This window comes from Paracoccidioides lutzii, assembly GCF_000150705.2.
Source record: "Paracoccidioides lutzii Pb01 unplaced genomic scaffold supercont2.9, whole genome shotgun sequence".
Lineage (NCBI taxonomy): Eukaryota > Fungi > Ascomycota > Eurotiomycetes > Onygenales > Ajellomycetaceae > Paracoccidioides > Paracoccidioides lutzii.
In genome coordinates this window covers 116507-133033 of record NW_015440955.1, presented here as the reverse complement: position 1 = coordinate 133033, position 16527 = coordinate 116507, and the positions used below count along the sequence as shown (strand labels likewise).

Sequence of the window (16527 nt, the reverse complement as noted above, 5' to 3'; positions counted from 1 at the left end):
CTCATATTCTGCCGTAAGTCATGTGATTCGCTTTCAAATTTACGTACCATTGGTACCCCTCTAAACCTTAAATACGTGCTGATGACGAGATTGGAGGCCAACCTGAGCATAATTACCTGTATTCATCATGAATATAGTAATGAAGTTGCATCAAGCAGGTCTAGGATAAGGTACCTAGGGCACCTAATAGGTAGATACAGTGATAAAAGATAAAAGCCGCTTCCGAGCAAATAGCATGATCTCTGCACAGATAGCTCCCCGAATGCCACAATTTTGGACAGGTTCGAAAACGACACAGGTCAGATTGCCATACTCTGCATACGTGAGGACACCCCCCAATGAAAGATGAAAAAATAAATAAATAAACTAAAAAAAAAAAAAAAGAAAAGAAAAGAAAAGAAAAGAAAAGAAAAATTCGAATTACACCGGTTAAATAGAATAGGTGGAGGCAAGCGGACGCAAGGGCCGAACACCCCATTCATTGCCATTAAGGTCATTCTTATCCGCTATTCTGAGTCTTGGTAACGCTCGAATTAATTTACATTTAAACAATCAGGTCAGCGTTGCCATCATCGCCCTGATAAGTCGAGGGCTTGGTGCTAAATCCCCCAGGTGTTGTTAGTTGACATTTACGCAAAAAACCTTTTTAAACTCGTCAAGAACCAAGGATAGAGCGAAGTTAAAATTTAAGCATACCTTTAGGTTCCCGTCGCACATCCAGAGTTTCTTCAACTTCCAATGCTCCCTCCACACGTTCTTGCCTTAGAGCTCTCCTCTCCCGATCCAAGGCGAGGATGTCTGCTCGGATATCTCTCTCGCGGAGTCGATGGCGGTCAGGCATGATGAGCGCAACTTCTGCGCGGGGTACAAGGACATCTTCCACGACGACGTCCCTGGGTTCGATGATTCGGATAGGTGACGATCGTCGACGGCGATGGTGACGGATGGGCTGGACCTCTACTCGTGAGACAGATGGCCTTCGCGACCGTGATTCTACTACTCGTATGGGCCTCCTTGAGACTGATCGCCTTCTTTCCATGCTGATGGTTTCCCGTGGAGGGCCAACGGCCAATGTATCCTTTATTTCTGTCGTTGCTGTATAAGAGGGGCAACAAATTAGTAGGATTCTCAACAATTGACATATTTGGATGTTCAACACCAACTAGTTGTGGGAATGAACTGTTGGTTTCAGAGAGAAGAAAGGAACTGCACGGACTAGGTGTTCGTCTGATTTCCCTGCTCCTGGAGACTAAGTCTTCAATATGAGATTCCTGCAGTGCTTGGAAAATAAGATAGGAGTTGCCCTAGATGTCACATGTGTCAGTCAGTTAATTATTGCAATTAGGTGAACAGGTATGTGTGTGAGAGAAAGGAGGGGGGGGGGGGGGGGGGGGGGGGGGGAGGGTGGGGAACCACGCATACCTCTTCCTCATACGTGTAGCCAGAATCAATAATGGCTCGAGGGTGGACGATGTGCTTGGGCACACGAGTCATCCCGCGGCGTGGCGCTGATGCAGGCCGAATCTCCCTCACCTCGACTTCCCGGGGAACAGTTACAACGCTCCGACCCCGTGGCCGGGGGGTAACACTTCTATCCCGCGAGCGTATAGTGCGGAACACTTCGTCTCCATAATAGTCTGGCTCTGCAACGCGTATCTCAGTCAAGTCAGTTTTTTCATGGACAGGGGGTGTGCGTCTCCGTCGCGGGACAACTATCGGAATCGGAGTCACCGGGGGTCCGTAGTCCTCGCTATCATAGGCATCATGGACCCGCCGACTGGCGGCACGGTCGAAGGTGTCGAGCGAGGATTGGCGACGGAGGAGTCGAGGACGTAATACTGGGCTCCGGTCCCGTTGCTCTCTCTCCTGGTAGGGTATTAAGACACCTGACGAGGGGATGAGGTGTTCGTCGTTATAGGTCCGATCAGCTCTCCTGGCAGGCGGGCCGTAGCACTCATGGGCGGCCTGGAGTATATCGTCGATATTACGTCGCCGTCTTTCTGCAGGCGGAGGTCGATCAACAACTTGTGTAGTTCGTCTTTCTCGGGTCTGCGATTCCTGGCGCTCATCGCGCTCTCTGAAGAAACGGTTTGCATCCCATCGGCCTCCCCCTCCTCCACCCCTTCCAGAGCTGCTGCTACTGGAGGAGGATGAATCGCGGTGGCGGGGCATGAAGAAAGCGGTTATTTAAGTAGCGTCCTTAGCCGGAACTCTCTTTCGTAGAGCTTTGTAGAATGCGGAACAAGGTATCCAAGATCCGTGAAAATTGAGGCTGGAAACCAGCGCGCCAGACGAGTGCTTCTCAATAAAAGGTTCAGGTTTCTCCCGCGGCTGGAGCGGGGAACAGAGTTGTTTTTGGTGTTGGACCGTTGTCAGTAGCTATATTTATCAGGTGGACCAAGCGCCAGTGAAGATATCGGCAGATGGAAAATCAACTCGAAGCAAAAGGACGATATTGTGTGCAGTGGTAGCACTAAGTTGTTCTTCTGTGAGCACTAATAGAGATAAATATTTGGTTCTCGATGGGTATGACGATTAGTTATTAATCCGGGGGGGTTGAGGTCATAAATATTTAACTAGCCGAACGGCGATCTTTTGCACAGGACAGACGCCTAAAAACGAATATTAATAAGAATCCCTTCGACAACGATGGAATGAATTATTAGCTAGTTAAGAAGAAGTGATGGATGAACTCTCACGGTGGTAACTTCAATGCTTTCAGCTCGACTGTTTTCCCCGGCGTCCTTATGTACAACATCGAAGCTTGTTATTGCCTGATTCCTGTGAAGACTAGAATTATAAATGGGAATGATGCGAAACACCCATATATTTATATAAGTATATATATACCCTGTTCCACCCAAACGATATTAACTTATATAGAGCACACTCGATCTCTCGGCCCAGGACCTACCGAGGCGTCGTCCGTATCAAATCCACCTCTCCCCTGCGGCAACAGATGCTCGTTGCCGATACCAAGCTTCGTTGACGCCCTGGATGCCCAACGCTACGATATTCGATATTGAAAAAGCCCGGGGTCAAGCAATCGATCAATATGTTTGCTGTCTATAGACCCGCTCAGAACTCCCTTTGCGCCTCTTGTAAACCTCACAAATACATAAATATCCTTGCATCCCCATCAGCCTCCCTCGCACTGTGAAAATTGTATCCTCTTAACATGTTTGCATTCTTCTTATGATACCCCACAGATTCGTCCACCCAGTTTCTGCATATTTAGCATGCGATGCAGGCCAATCAAAAGAGGGATTGGATATTGCCTGCCGATGACACCCGGTGCGCCCGACAGTGGCATGGCTGATTCGTCGATACCCAATCCACAATGGGACACTATACGTGCAGCGCTGGACCGCCTTTTCTCTTTGTTGATATGTGGGCTGGCCTGCAAATGTCGAACGTCTGGCTCGAGTTTCTTCAGCCGGACGTATTTATGTTTTGCCGAGTCCATTTGGCTCCTTTGCCTCGTTAACGTTAACAGCAAGTCTGGTTGTTATGAAGATGCATAGCTAATTGTTCTCTCATTTCGACCATACAATCGCTATGTTCCCCCATTTCCTTGGTCTTTTTGCATTGGTTGAGGAGTGCTACGGGTTCAACGTGGCCCCGAATGAATCCCTTTTCAAGAAGCAATTGCAGCCGCTCGACTTTTCCCAATGATCACCAGCGTGAGACTCACTGACCTGCTTTAACTTTCTGTCTGTTTGCTCCCAACCTTGTCCAATTGCTCTCTCAAAAATCCGAGGAGCACAACACGCTCGAACTTTGCCTATTCTCGTGAGACACAAAACTCTCAGCTCCCCGCCTTCAATTGTGTGGACGACTTTGTACACGCAGCCAGTGCGTATGATCCAATTCTTTCACTGTGTGCTGCTGTGTGTGACGATGGAGTGGGCAGTGAAAAACCTGCTGGGAAAAGCAAACATTGATATAATCAGCAGCACATCACTTGACCCCTTGCATGATTGGGTTCATTTCATACTTTACTAGTAATTGTATTTATTTTTCTATCCTAATTGCCACGACATGTCCTATGGTTGAAAACAATCGGTATCATCCCCAACTTACCGAGCAACTGACATGAAAAACGAGTTGGGCATTATGCTTAATGTCTTCTGCTGTTGTTTGAATAAAACTATGAATGGCATCACCAATCTTTTGTCTACCATATATGACGATCTTCGTCAATACTCCATACCTCTAAACAACGCTTTCCAGCAATCAAAGAATTACTAGCAAATCCGTCAAAACTTGGCTTCCACTACACTGATCTGACAAGTTCGGGCCTTCTGGAAAACGACACACCCCAGACGACCCTAGACGACACATCGAAGCAAAATTTCATGTCATTCAACACACGTTTATTGACCACCTTGCTCACGCCTCGAGGACCACTCCTGCTGGATCTACCAGGAGCGATCATTGACCCCGTATTCCTCTGTTCAGTACGTGCATCCCGTTAAAGCTGAGTTGGAACATAGTGCCTGCAATGTTAGTGGGGCCCTGGTAATCCACGTCGCCCTGTCATCAGTAAGCGGCCACGAGCAACCCATTCGATGTAAGAGGTGAGCGAAGTTCTGCATTGTAAGTGCTGAACAGGACCTGCAGTTAGCTTCCTTTGAGCTCATGGGTTGGACACCGTGCGCCCTTCTCATCGAATAAGGTTGTCAACCATGAGCAGGATGAGCGAGAACGCGGAGATGGGCCGTCTACCGGTGTTCAAAGTTGCGGATCATCAAGCTCCCCACTTTCCAGTATTTGTCCGACGTCTGTACCATTAATAAAATCTAACGGTTTTAAGTATTCAAACAGCAGGGACATGCCACAATTGAAGTCCTTGAAAGGATGGTTATCTTTGAAATGGCCAAAGTAGGTTGAGCTCCACTGCTTCCTGTCAAATAATGAGAAAAGAGATATCTCGACGACTAGCATCCCCAAACTATGTCAATCGATATCCGAACGACGATAGATCTTATCTGGCGTTGTATTAAAACTTCCCATCTGCGCCCACTCCATCCATCCAATCCCCCCTAACTCTCCAAAATTATTACTTGCAACAACCTTTCTCGATTGCAAGTAAAAGTGTCGTAGTGTGCACAAGAAGCTCTGATCAAAACGTTAAGCGTTAGGTCACGCAGCTCACAAAAAGGAGCAAACAAACGACCAATTCAGGGAGATTAATTAGCCTGTCCCAAGACAATATAATGAACATTTTGAATACCAACCTTCAATTTCAATGTCATACCGGACCGACGTGTTGTCATCGTCCTCACCCCGCTCCTCTCCCACGTCGCTGTCAGTGTCAGATTCCCCCCCAAACTGCAATCCCTCGCCTCGATTCCGGTGACACACGCGAAACTTGAGTCCTGCCCGTTTCTCTCCAAACCAGAGAACGCTATTGCCTTCCCAGGGAGGAACCATCTCTCCAATCTGCCCACTATATGCTGGATCCCCTGTCTTCACCGCAGAGTAGGTTTCTCCACCATAAGCCCCAACACCAATCCCAGTCATAAACATCCTTTTCCACTCCCTTCTCCTCTCCCTATCTCTATCCCCTAGCCACCGTCTCCAGAGTCTCACAACTCCACCATCCAGCAAATATCTCTGCCTATGTGGTCTCCCGAGCCACACCCCCGTAATAAGCTGAGAGAATAGTTCGTTTTCATCCAGGAAAATGGAACCTCGGATGTGCATGTTATAGCTGTTATCTAATTGCTGTTGCGGGCAGATTGTTTGTTCTACCATGAATCGGGAGGACCCTGCCATGGACATGTTCGTATTTATCCAAGGCCCTCTGGGACACAGGGGAAGGAAGTGAGTATATGAGCTGTTTAACCGCCCTAGGTATTCTGTCGTCGTGAATCGTGCAGAGTCGGATTTGTCAAGTTGGTCGGGAGCTGTGGGGTCATTATGAGCGGAGCTTCCGTGGTCAATAAGCGCATCAGTGCGTAGATAGGCACATTTCAAGTATGGCCCGATGGGTTTAAAGGCGGGATGGTAGCACTCGAGAAAAGTGCTGTCAGCCCCTACGGTTGTCATGAGGGTGTATAGGCGGTAATAGATGAGGCGTGCAATGATATCGCGGATGCGCCGACAGGTGAGGGATAAAGGAAGGAGAGAGCGGGTTGGAAGGGGGTCAAGTATTTGTAAAATGAGCTGGCGATATAACTGTTACTTGAAGTAGGTAATTGCAATGCAAATGAGAATAAAAATAAAAAGTTGGGGATGTAGATGTTGCCGGGTGGGGCTGCTGAATACTAACAACATAGATTCAAATCACATACCTCATTGGGGAGAGAGAGGAGCGTAGTTCTGTGCCAACCTATGGCATCAGGCTCCATTGACATGTCTAGCCTCGACATGTCGATACGATTGTGTAAATGCAGTGCAGTGTCTAGGCCGGATCCTTAGGACAGAAAACGGCGACATCTCGAATTAATATTCTCGAGTCAGTCGCTTAGTAAGCACAACGACAGAAGTGAAGATATCTAACTAGTTCCATACTTACAGCTCTCTCACACGATGAAAGTTAATCCTTCAGGCTGAGTATGGCAACATACATACTATCCACGCCTGAGCACAATAGGCGTTGAAGAATATTAAAGTATGCGTATTTGTCCCAGCCCTATAAATGGTAGTGACGTTTGGAATCCTTCTGGATCGTTCTAGTCAGCGCATAAGGCGGAGGCAACGCAAAGAGCTCTATTCTGATATAAGTATAGAGACTGCTGTCTCCAGTTTGCATTCCATGAATCCAATGCTGGATCAGGCTCATAGTCGAGAGGATTAACCTGGTCGTACTAGGTAGGAATTAACATATTTTGCATATTGGTATATATGAAAGAAAAGACAGAAGAAAGAGACGAAGAGCCTCGGGAAGTTGAAAGGTCATAGTACTCAACTAGTATTTAGATATCCTTTGGAAAACCGGGCGCCTCCTTGGTTTCAAAAGCTGTTGTCAATTGTTTGTATTGGGATTAATCAGAGATTGCAAAGCTCCAGAGTTGGAGAGAGCAGCTGATTGAACACATTGGGCAGCTAAAAAGTAGAATTTTCCATGCAACCCTGACGGTATCCAGCCGCATTGTCAACGAGTGCAAGGCATTGAAGATGGTTGTTTCTATTCAAACAGGTTAGTTACGTCGGAAGTAGTTAAGGAAATATTGCAAAAACTTGGTGGGAATGAAGTAGGAGATGCAATTTTGTATTTTTGACTAACAACTAACTAGTTAACTATTTTATTGGATATGGCTTAGTCATCAAGCTTTGATGAAGGGCCTGCCCCGGATGATTTTGTGCCTCTTTATCAACGTTCAGGAACACGGGGATTATTTCTCAGCGGAGAGCTACTATTTCATTTACTCCTATAATTCTGTTCTCCCTCTCATTATTTTTCACTGGTTCTGTTGTCCACAACTATGCTTTACTTATACCTTGGTTCCCCTAGTAAAGCTGCCCCATGACGTCATTTGTGAAACCACACTTTGGCGGGTTGAACCATCTCTACAACTTCCTGGCTCCTTTTCTCCGCTCCGCTGCGACAGGAAATCAGCGACGACTGGATATCTTTATTAAGACCTCTCCTATTCTTAATTTATATTTTTCTTACTTATTTTTTGGTCCATTTAGGAAATTTTGAAAAGTCAAGGCCATCATAACTATGGTGGAATCCGTGCTCGATGACATCTCGCACCGGAGATACAACATCCTGCGGGGTTCCTATGTTCTAGTATCCCCACATCGAACCAAGAGACCATGGCAGTACGTTGGTTCCCGTGCAATGAAAACAGCAACGTTGTATTATATCTGACAACCCGTCTTACAGGGGCCAACAAGAATCCCCGTCCAAAACGGCCCTCCCCGTTTATGATCCCAGCTGTTACTTGTGTCCTGGTAATAAACGCGCGCAAGGCGACCAGAATCCGCAGTACAAGAACACATTCATGTTCATAAATGACTACAGTGCAGTCAAGGAAGAACAGGCTGCTTACCAACCGGAGGTGAGGGATGGCGGTGCGTTTCAAATGTTTTATCCCTGTATTTACCGCTCGTTTTGTCCAAAATGATTTAATGACACCCTTTTGCTCCATAATGCGAATAGACCTTTCATCCCAATTTTTCCAAGCCGAGCCTGTCACTGGCAGGTGCTACGTTCTCACATTCTCCGCGAGCCACAATCGCACCCTCGCAGATCTTTCGCCAGCTGAGATAAAGCTCATTATCGATGCCTGGACGGATCTATACATCTCACACCTCTCGCCCTCATCTCCATTAGCGGCGGCCGCTTCTCGCATGCCCATCTCACCAGAGTCACCCATTTCCCAAATATCAATACCCAAGAAACAACTTCGCTACATGCAGATCTTCGAAAACAAAGGCGCCGCCATGGGTTGTTCCAACCCGCACCCACATGGGCAGGTCTGGACACTCAGCAGCCTTCCCGAGGAACTCACGTTGGAGCTATCGCAGCTTCAGAAATACCGGAATGAAAACAGTGGCAGGCACATGCTTGAAGACTACGCGATGCTCGAGTCGCGAAAGCAGGAGCGCGTTGTATTCGAAAATGACCTGTTCCTTGTTCTTTGTCCGTGGTGGGCAACCTGGCCCTTCGAAACGATGATAGTCAGCAAACAGCACAAACGCGCCCTTGTAGATCTTACTGCCTCGGAAAAGCAGTTATTGGCAGAGGCCATAGCAGAAATCACGAGGCGCTATGATAACTTGTTTGAGACACATTTCCCATACAGTATGGGCATTCATCAAGCTCCGCTTTGTGGATCGGAAGAGGAATTCGAAGCGTCTCATTTCCATATTCATTTTTATCCTCCATTATTGAGAAGTGCATCTGTGAGGAAATTTTTGGTTGGGTAAGTGAATTTTCATTTATTCAGAATAACAATCATTTCTACGCCTTTATTCTTAGAATGGCTAACGGGTTCTTATATAGGTATGAAATGTTTGCGGAACCTCAGCGGGACATTACCCCCGAACAAGCTGCGACCCGACTCAGGCAATACGCAGGCCCGCTTTATCGCGATAATTTAAAAGAGCAATCTGAGTAATTTAGATCCAGTGCTATTTACTGGATAAGTGCCCCGTCTATTAGTGATACAATCCCGCAAATGTTATTTCGACATTGGTTGAACGAAAGATAGCATAACTGGAAACTCACAGAAATACCCCTTATTATCCCTTCCAAAGTCAGAAATCAATACCATAATTTAAAAACAAGAATAATATCCCATTTCAATCCGCCATATTAAAGCTTATTTGCGCATTACATGCTATATATATGCACACCCAAATACACCATTTTTATCATTTTTAAGCCCCACTACTTACCTTTTCCCCACTGCAAGACCCTTCCCAAACGACAGGGTCTATGCCGAATACCACTTTCTCTGCGTGGCCATCCACAGCAGACTCCCACTCGCGACGAACAGTGGACTGATGAACCTCCCCTTGGCTTTGGCGCTGCCGAAAATCAACCACTCGCTCACGAAATGCGCAAAGGCAATTCCATACGTCCACATGGCCAAATCGTACACATGCGATTCGCTAATATAATAGGCGGCATACAGCCGGATTATGGAGGAGAGGAAGGTCCAAGTACCAAAAGTGCGCGACTGGACGGCATTGGCGGGGGCGTTGTTGTAGAGCTGTGCTGTGTAGTTTGAGCTAAGGTAGGCTTGGGACGAGTTTAGAGCGGAGACGATGGAGACCTGTTCTCGGGTTAAATTATGGGGGGGGTTAGTTTGGAGATTACAGACTACATGTGTATATGCAGAAAGAAAACATTTGTTGTTGTTGTAGTTGTTGGGTTGGGGGGGTTGGATATACAGACAAAGAAGAGCCATCTAGGGAGGAGTCCTTCATGTTGCGGGAGGTAGGAGAGCAGAGACATTGTGGATGGATTTGGGAGGTTCTAGAATTGAAAGGGGCTGCACTGCACCTCTGATGGTTGTATAAATTTGTTAATCAATAAAATTGTTTTGGAGATGAGGAGGGGAAGTGTAAGATATATATTAGAGGGTGTAGTACTGCTCTTTACTTCGAAAGCTGAACATCGAAAGGAATTCCCAAGATCCAGGCGCGGATTAACCCACGGCCCGTTGATGTCATCTCAAACCTTGCCCCTATTCTGCTTACGTTAGAGCCTCGGAAACTTCAAATACGCACGGTTCCACTCCAGCATCTATACAAGGGTTGGTTTCGAACCGCTTGATGATGCTTGTTCAATCACCACTGTTTGAAGAATATCTAAACAAACAATGTGGTTGTTATAAATAATTGCGGCACATTTTCCTGACCCTTCCTCCATGGGCATTCGTCATGTCATGGATTTTGAGGACTGGAGAAATGGCAGCTTCAATGTTTGCCTCTGGATTGGTATTGTTGCTCAGGGAGGAGGTCAAGCGAAGCGATCGAGATTCAATTTCCTTTTTCTCAAGATATTGATGAGAACTGCTGCCCAAACAATGCGGATTAAAGGGGCTGTTGCGAATTTGGGACCTAGGCATAAGCTCCAACAGAATCGCTCAACCGTCCCTATTCCACAACTATACGGACTTGGGCCATCCATGGGCCAAACTGTATACACCACTTTGGTGTCTTTCAAGCGAGGTCTTTTGCTTAAATCCCTAGTCCACAATTTCTTGATGACGTTTTCTCCATTTATACGAAACTTCCGTTGAGCAGCTGATTTTTAAATCCTTTCAACTTTCCAAAGTCATCTCTATGTCCAACGTCAATTAGACGACTAAATTGTGCTGTCTTTGGCCTACATTTGGATAGAATATGTTAATCTGCCTGAAGCTTAAATGATTTCTAGATTTCTGCAGCATTGATGGCAGGATATCACATTTTCAAATTGCCAATGATTATATTCATGGCCCCTCCCGCTTGATTTGATCCGAGGTGGGCACGTCCTCACCGAGAGGGAATAGTCCAGTCTTCGTACTTGTTGATCTGGTCAGTAAGGATAGTTACAATCTTTTTTCAAGGAGCTCACAGAGGTCTTTGCGAAGCCATATGTGAAAGTCACGCTATCTATTCTCCTAAAACCTATTTTACAATAAGGGGAAAAGGAACGTTTCATCCCGCTCATGCGTTTAAGTGACCCCGCCGCATTGTCCAGAATCTTCTGACAATATCCAACTGAGATTTGCAAGACTCTTGAAAAGATTCTAACTTTTGTTTGATCCCCATGTGTTCACGAGATTCAACACGATGGGTTTATTGAACGCAGGTTGAAAAGCAGCGTGGTGAGACGATGTCGCGTTTCATGAAACCTTTGGAGTCCGGAAGTTCTCACGGTGGTTGCATACAAAATTTGATTTAGTTTTCTCAACTCGTCCATTGCTGTTGTCCTCCCCACCTGCCTCCACTACCGTGCCCCTGCCTTGCGGCGCTGCAGGTCAACAGGTTTTGTCAGTCTGTTCGCCTGTGCAATTACCCCTTCATTGTGCATCTCTGTGTGTGTTTCTCGTTTAAGCCCTACCACAGCCACCCTCTCCACGTGAATTTCGTTATCATCCTCTGTATCTGACGGTGGGCAGCACATTTTGCAAAGTTCCTGTTTGCGAGAAATGCATTGTTATTATCCAGAACAAATGAGCAGGGCTCCTTCTAATATCTAGGCGTGACCTACCGTACGGTGTTGCCACACAGGCGGAATCCAGGTCAAGAGCTGGCCGTTTTGATGAAACATCTCAAATGAGAACAAGTTAGGAAGCAGGAGAATGAGTAATAGCCAACCAAGTCTTATGGAGATGACTCACATAATCAAAACCAGGTAACTATAATTGATCTGATAAACCAGGAATTCTTAATGATTGATGTGCTGTTCTGCTTTTTATATTCAAAGTCTTGGCCGGATGAGAAGCTGGCTTCACAGCTACCGTGATGAGCTTGCTATGCTAATCTCATACAATACTGGCTTTGCCAGAGTCGCCTCAACTCTACTCCCCTATTTTTGCGAAGTCAGATAGTACGAACTATGGTAAGCATTGAGAGACAGCTAACACAACAGTGATTTCTTGATCTTGTGTTTATACGCACAACTAAGTAATGGAGTTAAAATGTGATAGTAGGTTCAAGTTGCACCAGATGCAGTGGGTCAGTCATATTTCACTCGATAAACATACAACGGTGTATCTACTTTATGCTCTCTATCTGATTGTTCACTTGGTGAGTACGGATTGATTTAGCAAATTTATCTTGCATTACAGCATCTTTTAAAGAGTCCAGCTAGCCATCTCATCCGAAGACGAGATTGAAAACCGTCCCAGCAGTTTCCCCTGGCTCAACGCCAAGGCTCCTCCCCGGTGCGGCTGAGCTCAACCACGTGATCAACCGGCCTTCAACCAATTGCATTCCTTCGACTTCCTACAGTTTTCAACCTCGGTACGATCAATTAATACGGGCACGGAGAGTGGATCACGTAATAGATTTCTTGGAACGCGTCTTGAAGCATCGTCACGGGACACAAAGTCACATCAGGTTATACGTACATCCCAGCTCCTCCAACGAACTATCTCCCCCTGCTTTCCTCCGAAGTATCCGTTGCTCACAATCTCTCTTTCGTTGAGAAGCTCTGCAGGGCAACCAATGGCTTGTTCAGCCAGCTTTATGGGCCGCCTTGCGCAGTTCCGCTTTGAGCCGGCTTCAGGCTGGCAGTCGGCTGCAACCTTCCTGCTGGTGACAGGGGCGTTGATTACAACATGCAAACTGCTCAGCTTTCTCCGCGCTTTGTTTAGTATTTTCATTCTACCAGGCCAAAAGGTACGGCTACTGCGTTCCTCCCCACATTTTTTACTTCAATTCAACACTCCTAAGGATCCTTCAGCTTACCCTTTCTGTCACAAATCTAGCTGACGAAATTCGGCCCAAAAGGCAGCTGGGCCGTGGTCACTGGCGCTTCCGAAGGAATCGGTAGAGAATTCTCTCTCCAACTAGCGCGCGCGGGCTATAATATCCTTCTTATTTCGCGGAGAGCCTCAAAGCTAACCGCCGTCGCCAATGAAATCAAAACTAAAACCCCCACCGCACAAACCAAAATCCATACGATGGATTTCTCCGCCAATAACGATCTCGACTATGAGAAACTCAAGGCCCTGATCCAAGACCTCGATGTCTCCATTCTCGTCAATAACGTCGGCCGCAGCCATAGCATACCCACCCCCTTCGTCTTAACCCCTCTGGACGAAATGGAAGATATCATTACCATCAACTGTCTTGGCACCCTACGTATCACCCAGCTGGTAGCTCCGGGAATGATGCAGCGCAAGCGCGGTTTGATCCTGACCATGGCTTCTTTTGCCGGAATGCTACCCACTCCGTTGCTCGCCACATACTCCGGCAGCAAGGCGTTCCTGCAATATTGGTCGACCGCTTTGGGCTCCGAGCTTGAGCCATACGGGGTCCAGGTCCAGCTTGTCCAGAGCCACTTGGTGACGTCGGCCATGTCCAAAATCCGTCGGGCTAGCGTTACCATCCCCAATCCGCGTGACATGGTTCGCGCTGCTCTCAGCAAAATTGGTCGTGGAAGCGGGCTCTCAGCGTATGCATATACCTCAGCACCCTACTGGAGTCACGGCCTGATGGCCTTTGCGCTCACGCAGGTTCTGGGCAAAATGGGTAAGTTCGTTCTGGGCTATAATAAGGCGATGCATGAATCTATTCGAAAGCGGGCGCTACGGAAGGCGGAGCGGGAAAAGGGAGGAAAATCTACATGATTCGCATCCTGTGGAACCTTGTACCTTTGATAATGCTTGACTCGGTCTGAGTTGTGAAATGCAAGGGACACACTTCTTGGGGAATAAATGGTTTCCAAAGCCCTTTTACGAGAGTATCGGAATAATCATAATAGTTACTTGTTTCCGGGATTGTTACAAAGAAGGGAGGGAGGGCTTTTCTCCACCGTCAAAGAGCCTAGAAAGGTTCGAATGCATGGTTTGTTTTGCTGTAATAACAATATTTTTTTTTTATCCATGGCTATCAGCATCACTGCCACATCCATCGACCGCCATTGGTTCGTAGGGTACTTCAACCTTGCACATCAATCACTGGGAATACGGTATAGCACGTTCTAGCTACGATACGATGCGATCAGGGAATTTTCACAGGATGCTTCAAAACATTATTTGCTTCAGTATTATCATCCATACTTTCCATTCTTGCTTGTTGTCCTTCTTTCTAAGCGTTGGGGTTACGCGCAACCGCTCGACGCGAAGTGCCATTCCCAAGGTTCAAAGTTCGGTTCGGGATGAGCCTAAAGATTTACCTTAAAGTCTGGTTGATTCCATCGCCCACAAAACCCCATCAAGGCGGCACCTTTATATGAAAATATAAATAACTCTTATTACCGCTTTAACTGGTTAATCCTGCATTTCTATATTATATATCCAACAAGGGTCTACGTGTAATGTGATGCCTAATAAGCGCCAGCTCAATCTCCTAATTACAGTCTCCCTTACAACTAAGTTATAACCTAAAAATTTTAGAAGCTCGATCAAAAAAAAAAAAAAAAAAAGAAAAGAAAAGAAAAAGAAAAATTCAATACAAAGGTGAATAAAAAGCAATACTCGTGAATAATGGGTTAAGTCATTGAAATCAAAGTCAGCCACATTTTTTATAATCCCTTATGGAAACGTGGAGCGCGATATCTCTTCAGATATGATCATGACTTCCCCTTGCAACCAGGCACATCTAAACCGACGATCTGGGGATTGTGCCAGATAAACGTCACATATTGTCATCAAAAACTACCTGGACCTTTTTGCATACCCCCAATAAAGGCTGCAGCTGCCATCATCTGACAGCCCGTTTACCCGAGAATAACCCACTACATACAACCCCGGCGCGATGTTGTATTACTGTGCATGAATCGCCAATCCCACACGGTACACCCACTGCTAAAATTTGCCGTCCAAAATCCGTAATCGATTCCTGCTCCTCTCAAGTGGGGGCTGCATGACTCGCATTTACCTTCCCGCCCCCTGTGACCCAACATACAGAGTGCTTCCGGATTTATGAAGTGTTACGCAGGCGGGGCATGGGGGAAAAGCGCTGCAATTATTGTTAGATCCAAACGTCCCCTGTGAAAGGCATAACATATCTCCAGCAAATAAATTGAAGGTAGGGACCAAGATAGATAACCACGTAAGATGGATTTTTGAAATATCTGCCTATGGAACTGTAAAAATATGCAAATTCAGGGATGTGGGAATCTTGCCGTTTGCGAAACTATATCCAGTTAGGGCGGGTTTTTGTAACCTATTTGCGACCGTCCCACTTACGATAACGACCTGCTTTATGACTTCAGCCCACCGGATAATCTTGCTTGGCCTTTCCGGCTTCTACAACGAAGGTCATGTGGCCTAGAAGCAAGAGAAAACGCAGTAATAATGGACGCTTGGATAGCTGGGTGGGATCATACCTTATTCGTTCGCTTACAGAGTACACGTTCGTGAGCCCCAATCCCATTTACCATTGATCACCAACCATCAATTTTCAAGAATAGAACCTCAAGATTCAGGAAATAGAATAAAATAGACATAAACTTTCAACGTCATCACGATTACCCTTTCAGATGCCTTAGATATCGGGCGGAGTGGATCAGTGAGCCACTGGGGATTTCTGCTAAAGGGCTGGAGCAACGTCCATGCAAAAAACTACCCCGAGGTCGGTGAAACAATCAATGTTTCTCTAACCATAGGGGGTAAGGATTGGAGACGTTGGGTATCAAGAATCGCAAGGTTACTCAGGTCTTCTGATGTCCTTTTACCGTTGAAACCCAGGAGCAAATTTTACTTTCTTTATTTATGTCATCCAGGAAACATTCCCGTTAGAGAAATCTGCGTACCCGTCAGGTTGGGGTGACACCTTCATTTCAGCTTTCACTGGTATCATTTCAACAGCCAGGCGGTAAGGCACCACTCATGCAGGCCAAGCAGACCGAGCAGATTCTTCATTTTCGTTAACAATGACTGAACGAGTGTTCTTGACATCACGACATCAGTAACCACATGGATCGTTGTGGAGGTCTTTTCTGCAGCTGCACGCGTGTCGTAGGCTCAATTGATCGTGCATATCCTGTTCTTTCATTTTGAGGCAGAGCAACAGATCATTATAATCCAGAAATGCGACTGCGATAGACCTGTCCTTAAATTTGGTACTCTGAATAATGCGATAACAAATTAACGTGTATGGTATGTGCAAGTAAATAATTTTGCTCAACACTGGCAGAGCATATAATGACACCATTGGAGTCCCGCTGTGCTGTTAGAACGGGAGTAATGCCAAACACAAAGGCATTATGAACTGCACAATAAGAAAGACTTAAGTCACTGCAAAGCTTCGAGACTAAAATTAGTGGTAAATATTCTGTTAATAGGGAAAATAGCGTGGGGAGGATAACGTATGGGCGTCCAAATCTTGAACCAATAATTGCAGAACTTTTCTGAGGCCGTCGGAAACCATTTTAAGAGTATAATGGTTTGGAATCATACC

The 16527-nt window shown here is 46.2% G+C and overlaps 7 protein-coding genes across 7 annotated transcripts; 3 read left to right on the top strand and 4 right to left on the bottom strand.

Moving 5' to 3' along the window:
* Nucleotides 1-679: 679 nt before the first annotated feature.
* Nucleotides 680-2172, bottom strand: PAAG_03700 (hypothetical protein; the record flags this gene model as incomplete). Its single annotated transcript, XM_002794061.2, has 3 exons — nt 680-1095; nt 1217-1304; nt 1423-2172. The coding sequence occupies 3 exons, from the start codon at nt 2170-2172 to the stop codon at nt 680-682; spliced, it is 1254 nt and encodes a 417-aa protein (XP_002794107.2).
* Nucleotides 2173-2875: 703 nt separating this feature from the next.
* Nucleotides 2876-3466, bottom strand: PAAG_03699 (hypothetical protein; the record flags this gene model as incomplete). Its single annotated transcript, XM_002794060.2, has 2 exons — nt 2876-3007; nt 3203-3466. The coding sequence occupies 2 exons, from the start codon at nt 3464-3466 to the stop codon at nt 2876-2878; spliced, it is 396 nt and encodes a 131-aa protein (XP_002794106.2).
* Nucleotides 3467-5062: 1596 nt separating this feature from the next.
* PAAG_03698 (hypothetical protein) lies at nt 5063-6377 on the bottom strand (the record flags this gene model as incomplete). The annotated part of the gene is made up of 3 exons (XM_002794059.2): nt 5063-5121; nt 5241-6183; nt 6300-6377. The coding sequence occupies 3 exons, from the start codon at nt 6375-6377 to the stop codon at nt 5063-5065; spliced, it is 1080 nt and encodes a 359-aa protein (XP_002794105.2).
* Nucleotides 6378-7675: 1298 nt separating this feature from the next.
* Nucleotides 7676-9077, top strand: PAAG_03697 (galactose-1-phosphate uridylyltransferase; the record flags this gene model as incomplete). The annotated part of the gene is made up of 4 exons (XM_015845038.1): nt 7676-7776; nt 7841-8028; nt 8117-8882; nt 8963-9077. 4 exons carry the CDS (start codon nt 7676-7678, stop codon nt 9075-9077), a joined length of 1170 nt encoding a protein of 389 aa, XP_015702127.1.
* Nucleotides 9078-9395: 318 nt separating this feature from the next.
* Nucleotides 9396-9919, bottom strand: PAAG_03696 (ergosterol biosynthesis protein; the record flags this gene model as incomplete). Its single annotated transcript, XM_002794057.2, has 2 exons — nt 9396-9737; nt 9860-9919. 2 exons carry the CDS (start codon nt 9917-9919, stop codon nt 9396-9398), a joined length of 402 nt encoding a protein of 133 aa, XP_002794103.1.
* Nucleotides 9920-10334: 415 nt separating this feature from the next.
* PAAG_03695 (hypothetical protein) lies at nt 10335-10709 on the top strand (the record flags this gene model as incomplete). The annotated part of the gene is made up of 1 exon (XM_002794056.1): nt 10335-10709. One exon carries the CDS (start codon nt 10335-10337, stop codon nt 10707-10709), a length of 375 nt encoding a protein of 124 aa, XP_002794102.1.
* Nucleotides 10710-12624: 1915 nt separating this feature from the next.
* PAAG_03693 (estradiol 17-beta-dehydrogenase 12-B) lies at nt 12625-13751 on the top strand (the record flags this gene model as incomplete). The annotated part of the gene is made up of 2 exons (XM_002794054.2): nt 12625-12798; nt 12888-13751. 2 exons carry the CDS (start codon nt 12625-12627, stop codon nt 13749-13751), a joined length of 1038 nt encoding a protein of 345 aa, XP_002794100.1.
* Nucleotides 13752-16527: the final 2776 nt, after the last annotated feature.